Genomic DNA, 15,333 nt, shown 5'->3' on the forward strand with positions numbered 1-15,333 from the left:
TATAATATTCCAAGATGACCCCATTAGGTCCAATAATGCGATAGAGTTTAATTATTACATTCTCCAATGGCCTGAAACTAAGATCTTCATGTATCGTTCATTCAGAATTTGGTTGGGAAGGAAAAGCCGTGACCATTGACGAATCTTGGCTAGAATATATTCCAGTTCTCGTTTTGCCCTTTATCGTTATAAATTTTATGAAATCTTATGCATGCACCGTATTATATTCCACTTTTCATTTTATAATTTTATTAGATATGTAACATGTTATGCTGTTAAATTATAGAAATGTTAGATATCGATGATTGTGAAACTATTACCGGGTATAGTTAGAACCTCCCTCTCTGAATTAGGGCTTTGAATTAAGTCTAGTTTCTAAGCAGTAGTGATTTATATATTATGCACCTTAAAGTAATGCATCTCGTCGTGCACCCTTGAACGAGTTTATGTGTGTATGCATATGTGTGGTCAAATCTCAACATAATGGTCAAAGATGAGGGGAGCTGGGTGGTTCAAAGATCTGATGGACGCCGAAAGATGCAAAGGAAAGGACTGCATGCCATCATCTTATAAGAGACAAGAAAAGACAGGATTCTTTATATTTGGGAGCTGATCAACCAAAAAGCTCACCCCAAAACATGCAAGATGGGTTTTGTTCTTGTCCTCTTGCATATTATTATCATCTTGTTAAAGTCTGTTATCTTAATTTTGGCTTTCTCACTTTTTGGTCAAGCCATTCTTGCGCAACAGTCTTTAAGACTCAAAAGAGTGGAACGCCTTTTTTGCATATACAAGAGAATTTTAGGCAAAAGTAAAGCTAAAGCTACCAAGAATCAATCTAATTGAATATTTATTGTTACTTTTCCAGAATTATTTGTATTGATTTGAGTTGCTAAAGTATATAATAAAGTCATTTTATCCTAACCAAAACCTCCCTAAACTTTTATAAGTATTGATAATTTAGTACGAGCATGTACTCTCTGTGGGGTCAGTTTCATATATATATATTTTGGAAACATTTTCCTTTTCCATTTTGTTCTTGTCAATTTTTGGACTAATAGTTCATGTAAACTTCGAATCCAAGTATTTCACCATGAACGACATACAATTGACGATGTTTATGTTGTTACGATGTCAGACTGAGAATTCACGATTGATGAAGTTGATTCTTGTAATCATATTTTGACAATACAATATCTGTCCAGCAATATAAAAATCACAAGAGAACACTAACAAGCATGTTCTCTACAGTTTACTTCACTGTTTTAGATGAGAGGAGCGGGATTCCTAAAGTTTGGCCACGCAATTATTCATTATCCCTTTTTGAGTTGAGAGAAACTTATCTATACCCGTTTCATTATTGTCCTGTTCTTTCTATCTCTCTCCTCATGTTACTTATGAGATAATGAGAGAAATAAAGAGAAAGTAACAATGAAAAGGAGATAGGAAGTATTTCTCCTTTGAGTTATCATGCCTCCACAAAATAAATAAATAAATAACAGATGTATGGTTACTACCAGCGATATTACGAGAAATTAAGTTACATAATTCATACAAAAGAAATTTTTGAAATAGATATTTCTTTTTCATTCTTTTTTTTTTCACATGGAAAACTTGTGCTTGGAACAAGCAAGAACAAAGGATTACAAAAGGATTTCTTTTTCATTAAACCCATATATAGAATCATGTCAGTAGAAAGAAAAAGAAAAAGCTAAAAGAACAAAAAGAAAAAAAAAAATTACAAAAAAGAAAAGGTAAGAAACACCATCTCAGCAAAAGAAGTTGAGTTAGTACAGTGTGAGCTGAGCTCTCCTGTGTCAAATTATGACCTATGCCTGTCAGTCCACCTCATCTCTAATTCAACTAAAGTAGCTTTGACTCCCACATGTGCATGCAAACCCCAAACATTGTCTTCTTCCTTTTGTCCTTCCTTCACTTTTCATAGTTTTTCGCAGAGGTCCTCATCATCTTCATCTCCTCATGTGATCTCAGCTGCTAAAATTTATTCCATGCCAAAAATTGGTGTCTGAAAGAGATTGGTCTTCGCATGGGTCTGAAATGTGTGAAGACTTGGCCCAATCCAGCTTCCATAACCAGAAGAAGTTTCAAATCCATTGTTGCTATTTAAAGCAATGGGTGTAGCAAATGGGATTGAATTTGTACCACTTGTACTTTGGTCCTGTTGTTGTTTTTGTTGACCATGGGCATTGTAATTAACAAAGTACCCGTTGTTGGTTTCAGAGGGAGAAGTGCTAGAGGTGGCTGAGACTGAGAAGTCCATGCTGAAGGGTATTTGTGAGGAATTGTTGCCATAGGGCACATTGGTCGTACAAGATTGGAACAAGGATGATGGTGCAACTGAGACAGTGCTAGGGTTCTTGGCATTGTGGTGGTACCCGAAAATGTTGGACCAGTAATCTGTTGACGGGTCTTGTTTGATGGGAATTGCAAAGCTTAGTGTGGAGGAACTAGTCTGCTGAGATGCAAAGGTCACAGAGGATGCAGAGGAGAGATCTCGATCATCCGCTGAGCGGTTTCCTTCGATGCTCTTGCTATCGGAGTCCGACGAGTTCTTGGATTTTCCGGACATTCCTCCTATGGGAAGGTTGCTGTTGGCGATGTTCTTCACGTCGTAGCGGCTCATGTCGAAGTTGGTCACGGCGTTTAGGCCTCTGAACTTGATGGCAGCAATGTCATAGGCCTCGGCAGCTTCTTCTTGGGTGCCTGTTCAAAGCAAAAATTAAAGTCTTCATTAGTTAACAACACAAAGTCTTGATTGTGAAATTTTTTAAAGGAAAAAGTGAAGGGACTTACTGAAAGTGCCAAGGTAGAGGTCTTTGTTGCCTGCAACCCTTCCTATTCTTGCCTGCCATCTACCATGTTGATGGTGCCTGAAATAAAAAATGGATTTTAATTAGAAGAAAAAATATATATATTAATATCAACAAAAGGTGAACTACAAACCTTGTGACCCCCCTGTAAATAGAAGCTCCTCTAGAAAATCCACTACTTTTCCTGCAACATAAAAAATATATATAAAAAAAAATCAGCAACAAAATCTCTTAAAACCCGGCAACAAGAAAAAGTATTAATTTATATATAAATATATATAAAAAAAGTAATCGACAACATGTAAATATTTATTATTTACCTTCGAAGAGAAGCGACAAATTCCTGCCTAGTCATGTTCTTCATCTCATTCAATTCCTTCTCATAGCTAGAAACCTTTGAAATTGATAACAAAGTTAGATCAAAGCTTTTCAAGAAAACAAAAAACAAAACGAAAAATCCTAAACTCAAAACATATATACTGCATGCCGGCCACTGATCTCACCGGAAAGTTTGTGGTTGTAGTCGGACCCCAGTATTTGAGAGCTGCCAGATCGTAGGCTCTTGCTGCCTTTTCTTCTTTATCATATCCACCTATAAATATTACAAAACAATTTCAATAACTATTTATTTAATTTAATTACTTTTTCATAAATAAGAATCTGAGCCATGATTTGGTGCATTCGTGCAAAGAATATTTCTCTGATACAGTGACCAAAATCTAGAGTGAATCTATCTAATCCAAGTAAAACTTGATCATGATCCATCCTTGTACTTGAAAATAATGATTTTAATTAATAATGGGCAAATAGTTATAGAAAAGGCCACCAGTAAAAACTCACCCAAATAAACTGCAGAGAAGTTGATGATGATGATTAAAGCATATCCATAGCAGCAATCATTTGCGTCATGTACATGCCACAAAAAAGCAAACCCACATCAGAATCTTCACCACTCATGAAATTAGACACAATGTGCACGATAGCATCACTGGCTGCGAACAGCTAGTGTGCGCCTTAGGTGTCACAGGCCATAAGATCTAATCTCAATCTGAGGTCTAAGAGCCCTTCTCTGCTCATTTGCTCTGAATGATCGGGACCGTTGCCAGAGCTAGACCAAGAAATGGATCCAGTGGACCCATTGAATTTAAAGCAACTATCGTACACCTTAAGCGCACGTTAGAATCAAACAGGGCGAAGAACCTTAAAACCCTAGGAAGCTTGGTACATGGTGAGAAAAATAAAAAATGAAGAAAATGGAAATTACCTTGTCTGCCTTTCCTACTTTGTCCTTCTCTTCTGCAACTGTTATCCCACAGATGCGCTTCATATCTTCCTGTCCACCTGTGCCTAAAAATTCAAACCCACCACCACCAACCCCCGAACAAAAATTATCAGTAACAATAATAATAAGCAAATATTCTCAAAAATAATAATAGATAAATAAAAATCCATAAAGATATGAACTTATGAACTTGTAGCTGAGGCGGTTAAGAGCAGTTATTTCCTTTTTACCTTGTTACGCCGCGGTAAATGGAGGTGCGTTGGCCGAAGGTGTCGGGCGTTTTTTTGGGGGTGAGTTCGGATGAGGCGAGAGGGACCAGGTTTTGGGGTTTGATTGTTTGGACACTAGTGGCGGCGGCTGTGGCCGGGGTGGAGAAACCGCGGAGGAAACTAGCGGCTATGGTTTTGAGTTCGGAGTCGTAAATCTCGTTTTCGGATAAAGCAAGAGGAGCAGTTTGCTGGTGGTTGTGGGGTTGATCAGCAGTAGTACCAGAGAAGTGAGCGAGGGAGGGAGGTGTGGCTGTGGAGCCGCCGAGAAAGTCCTCGAGCTTGGGGCCGCCAACGCCGGAGCTGAAGATTGAGAGGTCGGTTGGAGAAGAGGGAGTTGCACCGCCAGGGTTTGAGTGATCTTGTTGTTGATGAGCTGCAACAGCAAGAACATAAAAAATAGTTGATGTTAAGTTAAAATAGATTTGGATTCATTTAATTAGAAAAAAATAGATTAGTAATTATTTAAGAGAGAGAGAGAGATTTTTGGGGACCTGAAGTGTGAGAGGGGGAGGAGGTGAAGGCCTCGAAGAGGGAGAGATCATGGGAAGGGTGACGGTGATGAGAGTGGTTGGAAAGAGAGAAGCCGAGGAGCCAGTTCTGAGGAGAAGAATCCATGTTTTTTGAGTGTTCCAATTCGTTTTGACGATGGTGATGATGTTGGAAAGAGATGTATGTGTTGGGTTGTGGGTTTTCTTTGTCTTTGGAAATAGAGCAAAATATTCAGAGACGTGTGGGTTTTTTTCTTTCACAGAAAGAGAAAGATAGAGAGTGAATGTCAAAGTTATAAGGTAAATGGGAAGGGTTCAGTTTGAGTAGAGACACAGATATTGAGGAGGTGATATTAGCAGAAGACTTAAAGACTAGAAGTAGTAGTAGAAGTTTGATGGGGTGAATGAAGAAAGAGATGAACGAATGAATGAAATAAAAGAGGGAGGAGAGGAGAGAGAGAGGGTGATATTAAGGGTTGCACGAGGATCGAGATTCTTTTGTTTTATGAGTAAGGGGAGATTAAATAGTAGAATAAATGGAGAGAGATAGAGAGAGAGAGAGAGAGAGGGGGCAAAGAAAGCATAGTGGAAGCTTTTTATTGGATGACTGAGCGGTGTGTGTGTGTGTCTATATTTCTCTCTCTTCTCATATCATCTTCTCTTCTCTTTTGGGTTTCTTGACCGAAGAAAGCCATTACTTTATTACATGATTTTTCAGAGAGAGAGAGAGGGTATGTGATGTGTATGAATGTGGGGAAGCAAGAGGGAGAGAAAGGAAACACCGTGACCCATAATAGTGAGAAATTTTTAAATGTTCCAGATACACCATGTGTCTGGTGTACCATCCAATAAACATAGAACATGTGGAATTATTATCCAACCTACTACATTTCTTCTTATGACATGTGGCGGACTGCATTGGACATATTCCATATGTCTTCCATCTATTGGATGGTACAACAACCACGTGGTGTACCGGGAACACTCAAAAATTACTAGAGGACACTCGTAAATAAAATCATTTCAGATCCTCCCTTCCTTTGCCGCGTGTCATTTCTTTTTGTCCCTCCCTCCCTCTGTAAAAATATACCTCCTCTCTTCCTCATCCTCTTCATTTGCTTAACACTCAAGCCTCATGCCAGGACAACTCGCACCTCTCGGGCGCCCTTCCATTTTTAACCACAACTATAATTTTGGGGCTGCCATGTGTCAAACATCACGCCAGTTGCCCTTCACTCTTTTTCTGGCCTCATCACCCTTTTTTAAGGCTTTTGTTATATATTTGAACATTTTGCTTCTTGGCAACCATGTTCAAAGAGAATCTTATAGAAAATATATTATTAGGCAATTTCATTTCATGTATAGAAATTAATGGAAACGGGGGCAATTTCATTGTTATCAATGAAGGCGTTTGATCCCACATAATATATTAATAAATTAAACTTACATATAATAGGAGCTCTTTGTCAATACTAATTTCACTAGATAGGTGTAATTTTCTTTGTGTTAATTATAATTATTAATTTGAGGAACCATGGGTTTTTGGATTTATGTTCCTTATTGAATTGTTTGATATTTCTTTACAATATTTAAAAAATAAAAATTGATGAGTTGTTTTAAATTTGTTATTAATATATGCGGTCCAATTCTTTTTAAGAGGTCGTATTACTTTGTACTGGGCCCGTAAAATCTCAAAATCAATTCTACATGTATCATTTGACTACTCAGTTTGAACAATATTCTCTTTCAATTAAGAGAACGCTTTTATATACTCTAATAATTTGATATATATGTTGAAAATGCTCTTTTGTGTTGCATTAATTGAAACGATCCGAACTTTCACTAATTCTAATTTTCATTCATAGAGCATAAAAAGAGAGAGAAAGAAAGTGACCAAGATGCGAGTGGGGGATGTCATTAGCTTGGCATATTGCTTCCTACGTGACCTTATTAGCATCCAAACAATTCAGAGAGAGAGAGAGAGAGAGCGAGAGAGAGAGAGAGAGGTGGGAGTGGTGGCATTGTCTGCGAGAGGATAGATTTGGTAATGGCATCCACATGCGTGCATGTCATCTCAACGACACGTGTACACAACAAAATAATATCAATTATTTATAAATGTGATGCGTACGTGTCATGCTGCATGCACGAAACCAAAATGAAATCGGATTGTGAATATTAATTAATATCTTTTACTATGACTATGAGTCTTTATTATGACAAGCAATTATAGAGGAAGCAACAGCAGGGTATGTGGTACCTGAAGCTGCTGCTATACATGCAGCATGAATGCATTATCACTCAACTTAATTTGGTCTTCAATTTATTATTGGGATCTTCTTGGTGGTGTTGGGGTCCATGCCTCTCTCTCTCTCTCTCTCTCTCTCTCAATATTATTTATAGAATTGTATTCTTCCTATAGCTCTCTAGATTGTCAAATTCTAACATGGGGTTTCATTACTTATGTTGCTAGATGTAAATTTGGATCATTGATGTAGAAGGTTTAATTTGTTCTATGTATGTTATAGATTCACAGTTTGACAATATTACAGTTCCTTTTAGAGCAATTTAAAGATAATTTTACTTTGATACAATTAACATTAACGAATTTCTTATCTAATATGACCCAATACAGAAAGGTAATCGTGTAAGGTTTTAAAAGGGTATATACACACAAAATAATGAGAATAATTTACATTGTCACATATAATTGGTCTAGTATCATATATTAAAAATTGCTTTCATTTTCTAGAAGATATGTATTGATGTGATGATTTCTTTTCTTGGATAAGAGAGTACACGATTCAAAAAGTCATAAGATCTTGTGATATTCTAATTGTAGCCTCTAGGGTATTGTATAACATGCGGAAGAAAAGTTGAAGTATGTTGCTTTTGGACCAAAGTTTATTGGATGTGTGTTACATAGCTCACAGGTGGCAATTAACTACAGAAAAGTTCAATACATATTTACACATACGCCAACTTAATCATTACTTTAATGTAATAACACAAGCATTATTTAATCACTTGAAACTTAGTCATTGGAATCAAGTTATTCTCTCACTAAACTTAGTCATTGAAATATTTCTTACATAATGTTCTATTATTCGTTCTCTCTCTCTCCGAAATGCCACCTCTCTTATGGAGGAGAAAAACTCTCATGCAACGAAGATAGAACTTTTTGCTACATGCGGTTAATAACACAATGACACGTAAGATAACTTGTCAATGTGTCATTGTGTTATAAACCGAGAATAACATAACAGTGTTATTCCCATTATAGGTAAGTTTTTTTTGCTTCCGAAAGCTGCGGCCACATGCCCCCAACTGTTAAATATTTTTTTTTTTGTCTGGCCAAGTGTTAAATATATAGGCCTAAGGCATAGTGAGTGAGGGACAAGACCAAGTTGACCAACCACCCAATCGAAGCTGCAGGACAAAGCAAAATCCACATGAATGAGAAAGTAATTAAAGAAAGAAAAGATTAGGTATATATTGCAAGGTGGGCAGACAAGGTCAGAGCCTCAAAACCCGGATAAGAGCTAAAACTGCTTTTACACTAAGCAACCCCCCACAAGTGTACAAAAGGGTGCAATGCAAGTGAACGAGTATTGAGGCCTCGAAACTCCTGTCACTATATTACGATATTTTTCAAGTTTTGAGCTCAATCTGAAATCAATTAATTATAAAATTAGATCACATTAAATTCGTTTATTAAACAGAAGCGATGGAAACATTGCATAGTCTTTTGTAAAGATGAAATTACTCATCTCATTGTATTATGATGTTTTCCACATATTAAAAGAATGTATGAAAAATAAAATAATAATAGTAATAATAAAAGAAGAGAAAGCAGAGATTGGCAGAGAGTTCGGCTGAATTTGCATTTGTTTTTTCTTTCTTTATAGTAAGAGCTGAAGAAAAAAAACATATTGGTATGAAATTGGCTGGCTTTCATAATTGAAACCCCAAATTTTGTCCACGGTCAAACTATGTTTAAATTAAAGTAATTAATAAAGCAATGTGCATGGTGGGTTTGTGGTCAGAGAAACGAATCATTCCTCACGTTCGCTCCCCATTTCTTTATTATTACTTCATGATCACATCTCACATGACATCTTTTTTCTTCTTTTTGTTTCTTATTTGCAACCTTCTTTTTTTTTTTTTTTTTTTTTTTTATAATCTCTAGATACTATTATTGTCATTGCAAGAATTTTTTATATTGTATTCACATTGTGTATGTGAGGAAAAGACTGTATGATTGGAGTTGAAACATGTTTTTATGTGAGGACAGGTTTGTCAAAATTTTCAACTATATAATAAATAGAACTTTTAAATGCACCAAAGGAGATTAGAGGATAATTAAAATGAGCATAACCCAATTGTGCCAAACTTGAGTTTGACTTAAAGCTCCTTGATTTTACTTATGTGAGAATTATATTAGATTATGCCCGAGGTTAAATTTAGCGAGTTTTATTAAGCTTCGAATTGTTCATATATGAACTCATATGCAGTAATTTATTTTTTTATACAAGCAAAATATTAGAGAGGGGGAATCGAACCTAGGACCTCAAGTGCAAGGGTAAATGCTCTTAATCACTTGAGCAATTCTAATAGAAGATAGGAAACCGGTTTTAATAATTCAAGAGAAAGGGAAGAATTATGTACAAAGTAAAACAAACAGAAACAGTTTGCTCAGGTAAAAATGGAAATGGGCCTATTGGTAATATCTCAGCCGTATACATTTTGGATAAGCTAGTCTATAAGATGCACATCTAAAAACAAAGTGCAGAGAGTTGCTTGAATATGCAATCCTCTGTATTCAAAGGGTTCACAGAACAAAGTAAAAGAGCCCAAGGCTAAAGACTTAAGCATTGGCAGTTGATTTGAAGTGAAAGTCATCAACTGTTGAGTAAACTTTGCCTTCCTGTACTAGATTATCAACAGCTAACCTGTTCAAAATCCAAAAGATGTAAGATTTAGATATTCTTTTGACTGCGCAAATGTGCAGGTAAATGTGTGTGTGTGTGTGTGTGTGTGTGTGTGTGAGAGAGAGAGAGAGAGAGAGAGAGACATGAGATCATTCACTGGAATTTTCAGTTGTCGGGCTATATCATCAAGGTGTGCCCCTTCTTCCCTTGCACTGAAACAAGCAAAGCTAGTTACAATTAAATGGGAAACAGAAAGGAAGCAAAAGGAAAAGCTTACACCATGAATTTCACACATCTGCATACAAAAGAAACAAATTGACACTATCATACAATGATGTACAAATATGTACAGGCATTCATTCAGTACATCATTGATCTGCATGCCATTTCTTAAGCACCTCCCTGATTATAAAAGGCGGACTATGGCACATGTGAATTTCTCACATCTGCATACAAAAGAAACAAATTGAACCTATCATACAATGATGTACAAATATGTATATGCATTCATTCAGTACATCATTGATCTGCATGCCATTTCTTAAGCACCTCCTTGATTATAAAAGGAGGACTACGGCACAAGGCCATTGGCTTTTGGTTATTAACTACTGCAATTTTGAAGCTGTCAAAATTAAGCATGGACTGCAAATAATATTCAAACGACCAAGATCAAGCCAAAAATTAAAGAAATATTCAAAACAAAGAAGGAAGACTATACTAAACATCTAGCACTAGCAGATGATTTATTATTGTGACTTGAGCCACTTGACAATCACCTTGTATCAAGTATTAACATACAGCTATAGCTTGAGTGCGAATTCCTTAATTACTACATTTATTTAACAGAAAATAGAAATGTCACTCACATACGCACTCCCGAGTTCTAGCCAAAAACAAGTAATAGCCACAATCTTGTCAAAACTTTGAGCAACTATTAAAACAAAGTAACACCATGCAAATAGATGATTTTATAATTATGATTTGGCATTTATCATTTATCATTTTCCAACATAAGATTGGTCCTTGAGTGAGAATACCTATATCAAATTATTCAATAATCGAACAGAATACTAGATTAGTAAACAATCTTGTCCGGGGCTCTTTTTTTCCCCTCTGTGTGAGTGTTCCTAGTAATTTCCCCCATAAATAACTTTGATCAACTTCTCATGGGCCAAAATCTATCTCAATCTCGTTCAAAGTTCAAACAAATGTGATTTCCATTTACTCAGGCCATCAACGTCAATCTGACAATTTATTGTCGAAGATTCACAAATGTGATTCTGTTTTTGCAGCACTCATCAACACAATACACCAATTACACTTGGGTAATTAATAGTGTTTTTGTATGAAAAATATAATAAATGCTGCCCCGACCAAAGGGTTTTGCAAACCTCCAATCCAATGCTTCAAAGCCCATCCTAACCAGTCCAAGCCAGCCCACCAAATGGGGCCTTATAGATCACTTCAAGCCACTAAACATGCAACATATGACTTGTAACATGCTAAAAGATTTTTGCTGTCCCAAAAACCCACATAATGTCAATATTTAGTTTCTTAAGCTTTGATTTTAGTTTGAGGCTGCTTTAAAAGTAACACATTACCACAATCAGCTAAATATTGAGACGGTTTTGCCACTTGGGCCACTTCACAGCAATATTTTCATAGCTAAACATGACTATTTTCCAGGTATGTACTCACAGGTATGAAGGCTGGCTCAAAATTTCTAAGACCTTTACTTCAGTGCTACTCTGTCCATCGAAGCTATATTGGCCAGAAAACTGAAGGAAACAATGAATTAGACTAGGAAGGCAATAACAAAAAATGCATCAGACTGAAATCTATAGTTGAACATCAAACCTGATTTGTTGGGATTGCCATGTGTGGTTGAGTAGTGACACCAACATCAACATGTGCTTTCTATCAGAATATTTACAAAGACATCAGAAAACCCGAGCATACACTTCCATGTCAATGTAATAACTATGCAATCCAAGTTACAATCAAATTCTCAGTAGTTAGGCCAATACCTGTAACCTGCCGTTGTAGACATGGACATATATACACTCAATGAAGTGGCTTGCAATCTCATTATAGTCATTCACAGGCCTGAAAATCACACCAATTTCAATGTTGAAACCTCAATATGAACGATAGCATAAGTATATGTTGGTCAATGAATTGGACCCTGCTTCATGAAATCCAATGATGACTTAGTAATTTCCAAGACTTCTAATATCTAGGCCAATCATTTGGACCCTCCTTAAGAGCCATATCAAACAATTACAGGAAAACGGTAGCGAAATGATGCTACTGGTTCTAGCGGTCACACCTTGTGGATGCTTCTCATAAGAAGCTTTTAAATCTTCACTTACTAAGTGGCCCTTTGGGACCCAGAGTACATAACAAGATCAAGAATGCAACATTCTCACAAATTTTAAATTACTACACTCTCTGAAAATAACTCCCATACTTGGCCCGTACTAATTCTTTATGAAGAAAAAAAAACTTCCACCTAAGTTTGAAGTCACTACCTCGTGTGCCACACACAATAATGCTTGGAAAGAAAATAATTGGGACAACATATTGTATTTACACAAAATGACATATATTGAGTATCTCGGTGCAAGGTTTTTCTAGAACGTAACATGATCAATGCAGGGTAGACCTCAAATTCCAGTTAGAACAATAATATTAGCCACAGAGTTATCATCAACGAAACAATTCAAGATCCTAAAAGACACAAGTACAACCATACGTACTGATACAAATTTTCCTTTCAACTGTACCATATCATAAGAAACTTTGTAACCTCCCTTGAAGTTTCTTCTTCATAAAAAGATAATGAAAAGATAGAATTGATAGATTCTTTTAGTTAAAGTGCGGTTATTAAGATAGAATTGATAGATTCTTTTAGTTGTAAGTATAACTAGTTTTAGTTGCTTAATCAATTTTATTATTTTCTCTGCAAGATATAAGTCACGCACTACCTTCCCTGCAAAACTTATCCACTCTCTACCACATGCACGAAAAGTTGTCAGGCCCAGATTTTACATCAGAAAGACCAATATACTAATTACTACTAATCCTGGTAAAGACTTCAATTATTTCTTTCCAAGGGAATTTATATCAATCACTGTACTTGCAGCCTAGTTTCAAGCGATTCCTTGACTCATTCATTCTAATGATGGAATGATTATTGTTTTCCTAATAGCTAAACAAGCCATAAACAAAACTCAAGCCTATAGTCTCTCCAACAGCAAACAAGCGATCAATGGAAGTGAACTTCATGAAATAAATGGCAAACAAAATGCTAACACTAACCCAAGACAAAGAGTTCCACAAAGTACAACAAAGCTTACTGAAATACTGAATTAGAGACCTACTCATCAGTATAATCTCTTAAAGTGAAACAAAAGGGAATATACCTAATAGAGAAGACATTTAAGGTCTTTTTGCCCTGAAAGCTCTTCAAGCGTCCATGAACCCGGACATACATTCCATCCCTGATATTAAGGATAAATATTATAATGCATTAATTTATAATTTCACTTGATTCCATAGTAAAGGGGAAGGGAAAAAAAATTGCAATATATCTTGAAAAAGTGGAACAAAATTCAATCGGAATATGAACAGCTTTGAATCTTCGATAATTAAGAAAACACTTGAAAAGCGAGAGAAATGGCTTTATTCAAATAAGTGAGTGAGAAACACCCAAATAAAGATACATGTTAATCGAAGTACAATACAGAAACAGGTGCAATTAGTTAGGCAAGAAAGAAGCATACAAGATTCTTTCCATTTCATTTGCGTCTATTGCTTCATCAAACCTAAACAAGCACCAGAAGCCGTCATTGACAATTTAACAGAACTAAGAAACTCACTAACATATAATTATCAATCTGATGACAAGAAAAGCCTTGAGAAAACTTACCACTTGTTACAATCCAACCGTCCAGTCCCATCGTCAAGAATGAAAGCAACATCCGTAATTCTTCCAACTTTGTCACTGACCATCCCCACAAGTGTAACCTAGGAACAAATAAAAGTCAGAAAGCCCACCAACAATTTAAGGAAGAAAACAATCTGAAAAAATAAACCCACATTGTTCACGTCAACACCGTCAATAACAAATTCTGATTTTTCATTTGCTGAGACAAATGCATCCTTTATCTGCTTCACTGTAAGTGGCAGCAATGTCTGAACGTCACGATTCTGAAAAAGTGTCACAATTACCTTAATAACCGCACTTTAATTGGTCAATGAATAATACATATATGTGCTTTTATTTTTAGAAGACACAAATATATGCTGTAATTAAGCATTGCCATCTCACAAAGCACAAGACAATCCATATCCCGAATACTGTTTGGTTCACAAGAATGGAAATCGTGAGAAAATGAACAGTGTTATAAACTACCCATCAGTTCAATACCCTAGAAGTTCACAATTGCTGCATTGAAAATTTCAATTTTCCTCCGGTTTGTTCGTAACCAAACAGAGTAAGCACAAGAGAGAGAGAGAGAGAGAGAGAGAGAGAGAGAGAGACCTTGGAGGTATTGTAAGAGGGGTCGGCGGTCTGGGTGGCCTGAGGGGGCATGAAGCCACCGCCTGAGAAGGCCGCAGTGCCATCGAATTGGGTGAAGCTCATGCCTTTCTGATCTATGAGAAACCCTAACAGGCTAGTTTGATCAAATCAAATGACCCTGCTGAGTATTGCAAGACTGAAACTTAGAGCCAATAGGTATAAATGGAAATTTGATTCCCGCCACATTTTTCCCCTTTTCTTTTCCTTTTATTATTTTCCACTTCTTTTATTAACAATGAAAGTTTAAATTTAGCTCCAAGTAACTCGCGGGTAGCTTCAAGTAATTCGTGGATTAGTCCAGTTGGTCAAGTAATGTGATCGTTCTCTTGTACTCAAATTCGACCTCTATACCAATTTTCTTTTACTTTTATTCTTGTCCACTTCATTTATTTATGTTATGAAGAGTTAAATTTCTAAAGGAAACTATAAAGAGTTAATTTTTTTTATACAAAAAAATATTCCATTAAAAACCAAGAAACAATAGAGAGTGAGAACCATCACATTAACGGCGGCCTCGTTAAAACCTTTCTCATGTGGGACAAAACCCCAAGGGAGGAAATAGTACAACTCAAACTTTCGACTGACAAAAGAGTCAAATTTACACAAGCAAATCCATCACACCAACAATAATAAATTTAAAATAGCCATCATATAGCGGATTCCATCGCCAATGCCTTTCACACAAGGGCATTTCTATGTTAAGAGCTGCCCAACCCAATTTTTGCAAAAAAAAATAAAAAAAAATTGACTAGGCTAACTTCTCCCTTTTGTCTTGTCTACATCAACTTCTCCTCTTGCTAGCAACTTCTCTTTTTGGCAATAATTATTCTTCTCATTCTCACTTTTTTCATTATCTTATGCATCTTTAATTTGAAATTGAGTATTCTAGGGTTTAATTAGGAATGAATTAAAATTTGAGGATTTTGATTTTAGGAATTTTGTTGAGA

The 15,333-nt window shown here is 36.1% G+C and overlaps 2 protein-coding genes across 2 annotated transcripts; both read right to left on the reverse strand.

The window, feature by feature from the left end:
• Positions 1-1,643: 1,643 nt before the first annotated feature.
• On the reverse strand, positions 1,644-5,370 carry AIL5 (AINTEGUMENTA-like 5). The gene is made up of 9 exons (XM_021954388.2): positions 4,874-5,370; positions 4,344-4,755; positions 4,096-4,178; positions 3,672-3,680; positions 3,335-3,423; positions 3,152-3,225; positions 2,965-3,015; positions 2,815-2,891; positions 1,644-2,724 (listed from the first exon to the last, which is right to left on the reverse strand). Exons 1-9 carry the CDS (start codon positions 4,995-4,997, stop codon positions 2,003-2,005), a joined length of 1,641 nt encoding a protein of 546 aa, XP_021810080.2. The 5' UTR covers positions 4,998-5,370; the 3' UTR covers positions 1,644-2,002.
• A 4,114-nt stretch (positions 5,371-9,484) lies between these two features.
• Positions 9,485-14,578, reverse strand: LOC110753421 (replication protein A 32 kDa subunit B-like). The gene is made up of 10 exons (XM_021954329.2): positions 14,348-14,578; positions 13,903-14,013; positions 13,733-13,830; positions 13,587-13,628; positions 13,227-13,304; positions 11,829-11,907; positions 11,659-11,718; positions 11,500-11,579; positions 9,945-10,013; positions 9,485-9,822 (listed from the first exon to the last, which is right to left on the reverse strand). Exons 1-10 carry the CDS (start codon positions 14,447-14,449, stop codon positions 9,738-9,740), a joined length of 804 nt encoding a protein of 267 aa, XP_021810021.1. The 5' UTR covers positions 14,450-14,578; the 3' UTR covers positions 9,485-9,737.
• Between the last annotated feature and the right edge of the window lie 755 nt (positions 14,579-15,333).

The sequence above is a fragment of the Prunus avium genome, chromosome 1 (assembly GCF_965620075.1).
Source record: "Prunus avium chromosome 1, drPruAviu1.hap1.1, whole genome shotgun sequence".
NCBI classification, from domain to species: domain Eukaryota; kingdom Viridiplantae; phylum Streptophyta; class Magnoliopsida; order Rosales; family Rosaceae; genus Prunus; species Prunus avium.

What these genes read in the sequence shown, in the direction of transcription:
- AIL5 (XM_021954388.2), bottom strand. Translation starts at nt 4,997, where the DNA reads ATGGATTCTTCTCCTCAGAACTGGCTCCTCGGCTTCTCTCTTTCCAAC. An exon ending in ATTTACAGGGGGGTCACAAG is followed by an intron (nt 2,892 to 2,964) that starts GTTTGTAGTTCA and finishes TTTTTATTTCAG; the next exon opens with GCACCATCAACATGGTAGAT. An exon ending in CCTCTACCTTGGCACTTTCA is followed by an intron (nt 2,725 to 2,814) that starts GTAAGTCCCTTC and finishes TGCTTTGAACAG; the next exon opens with GCACCCAAGAAGAAGCTGCC.
- LOC110753421 (XM_021954329.2), bottom strand. Translation starts at nt 14,449, where the DNA reads ATGAGCTTCACCCAATTCGATGGCACTGCGGCCTTCTCAGGCGGTGGC. An exon ending in CCTCTTACAATACCTCCAAG is followed by an intron (nt 14,014 to 14,347) that starts GTCTCTCTCTCT and finishes ACACTTTTTCAG; the next exon opens with AATCGTGACGTTCAGACATT. An exon ending in CGGTTGGATTGTAACAAGTG is followed by an intron (nt 13,629 to 13,732) that starts GTAAGTTTTCTC and finishes GTGCTTGTTTAG; the next exon opens with GTTTGATGAAGCAATAGACG.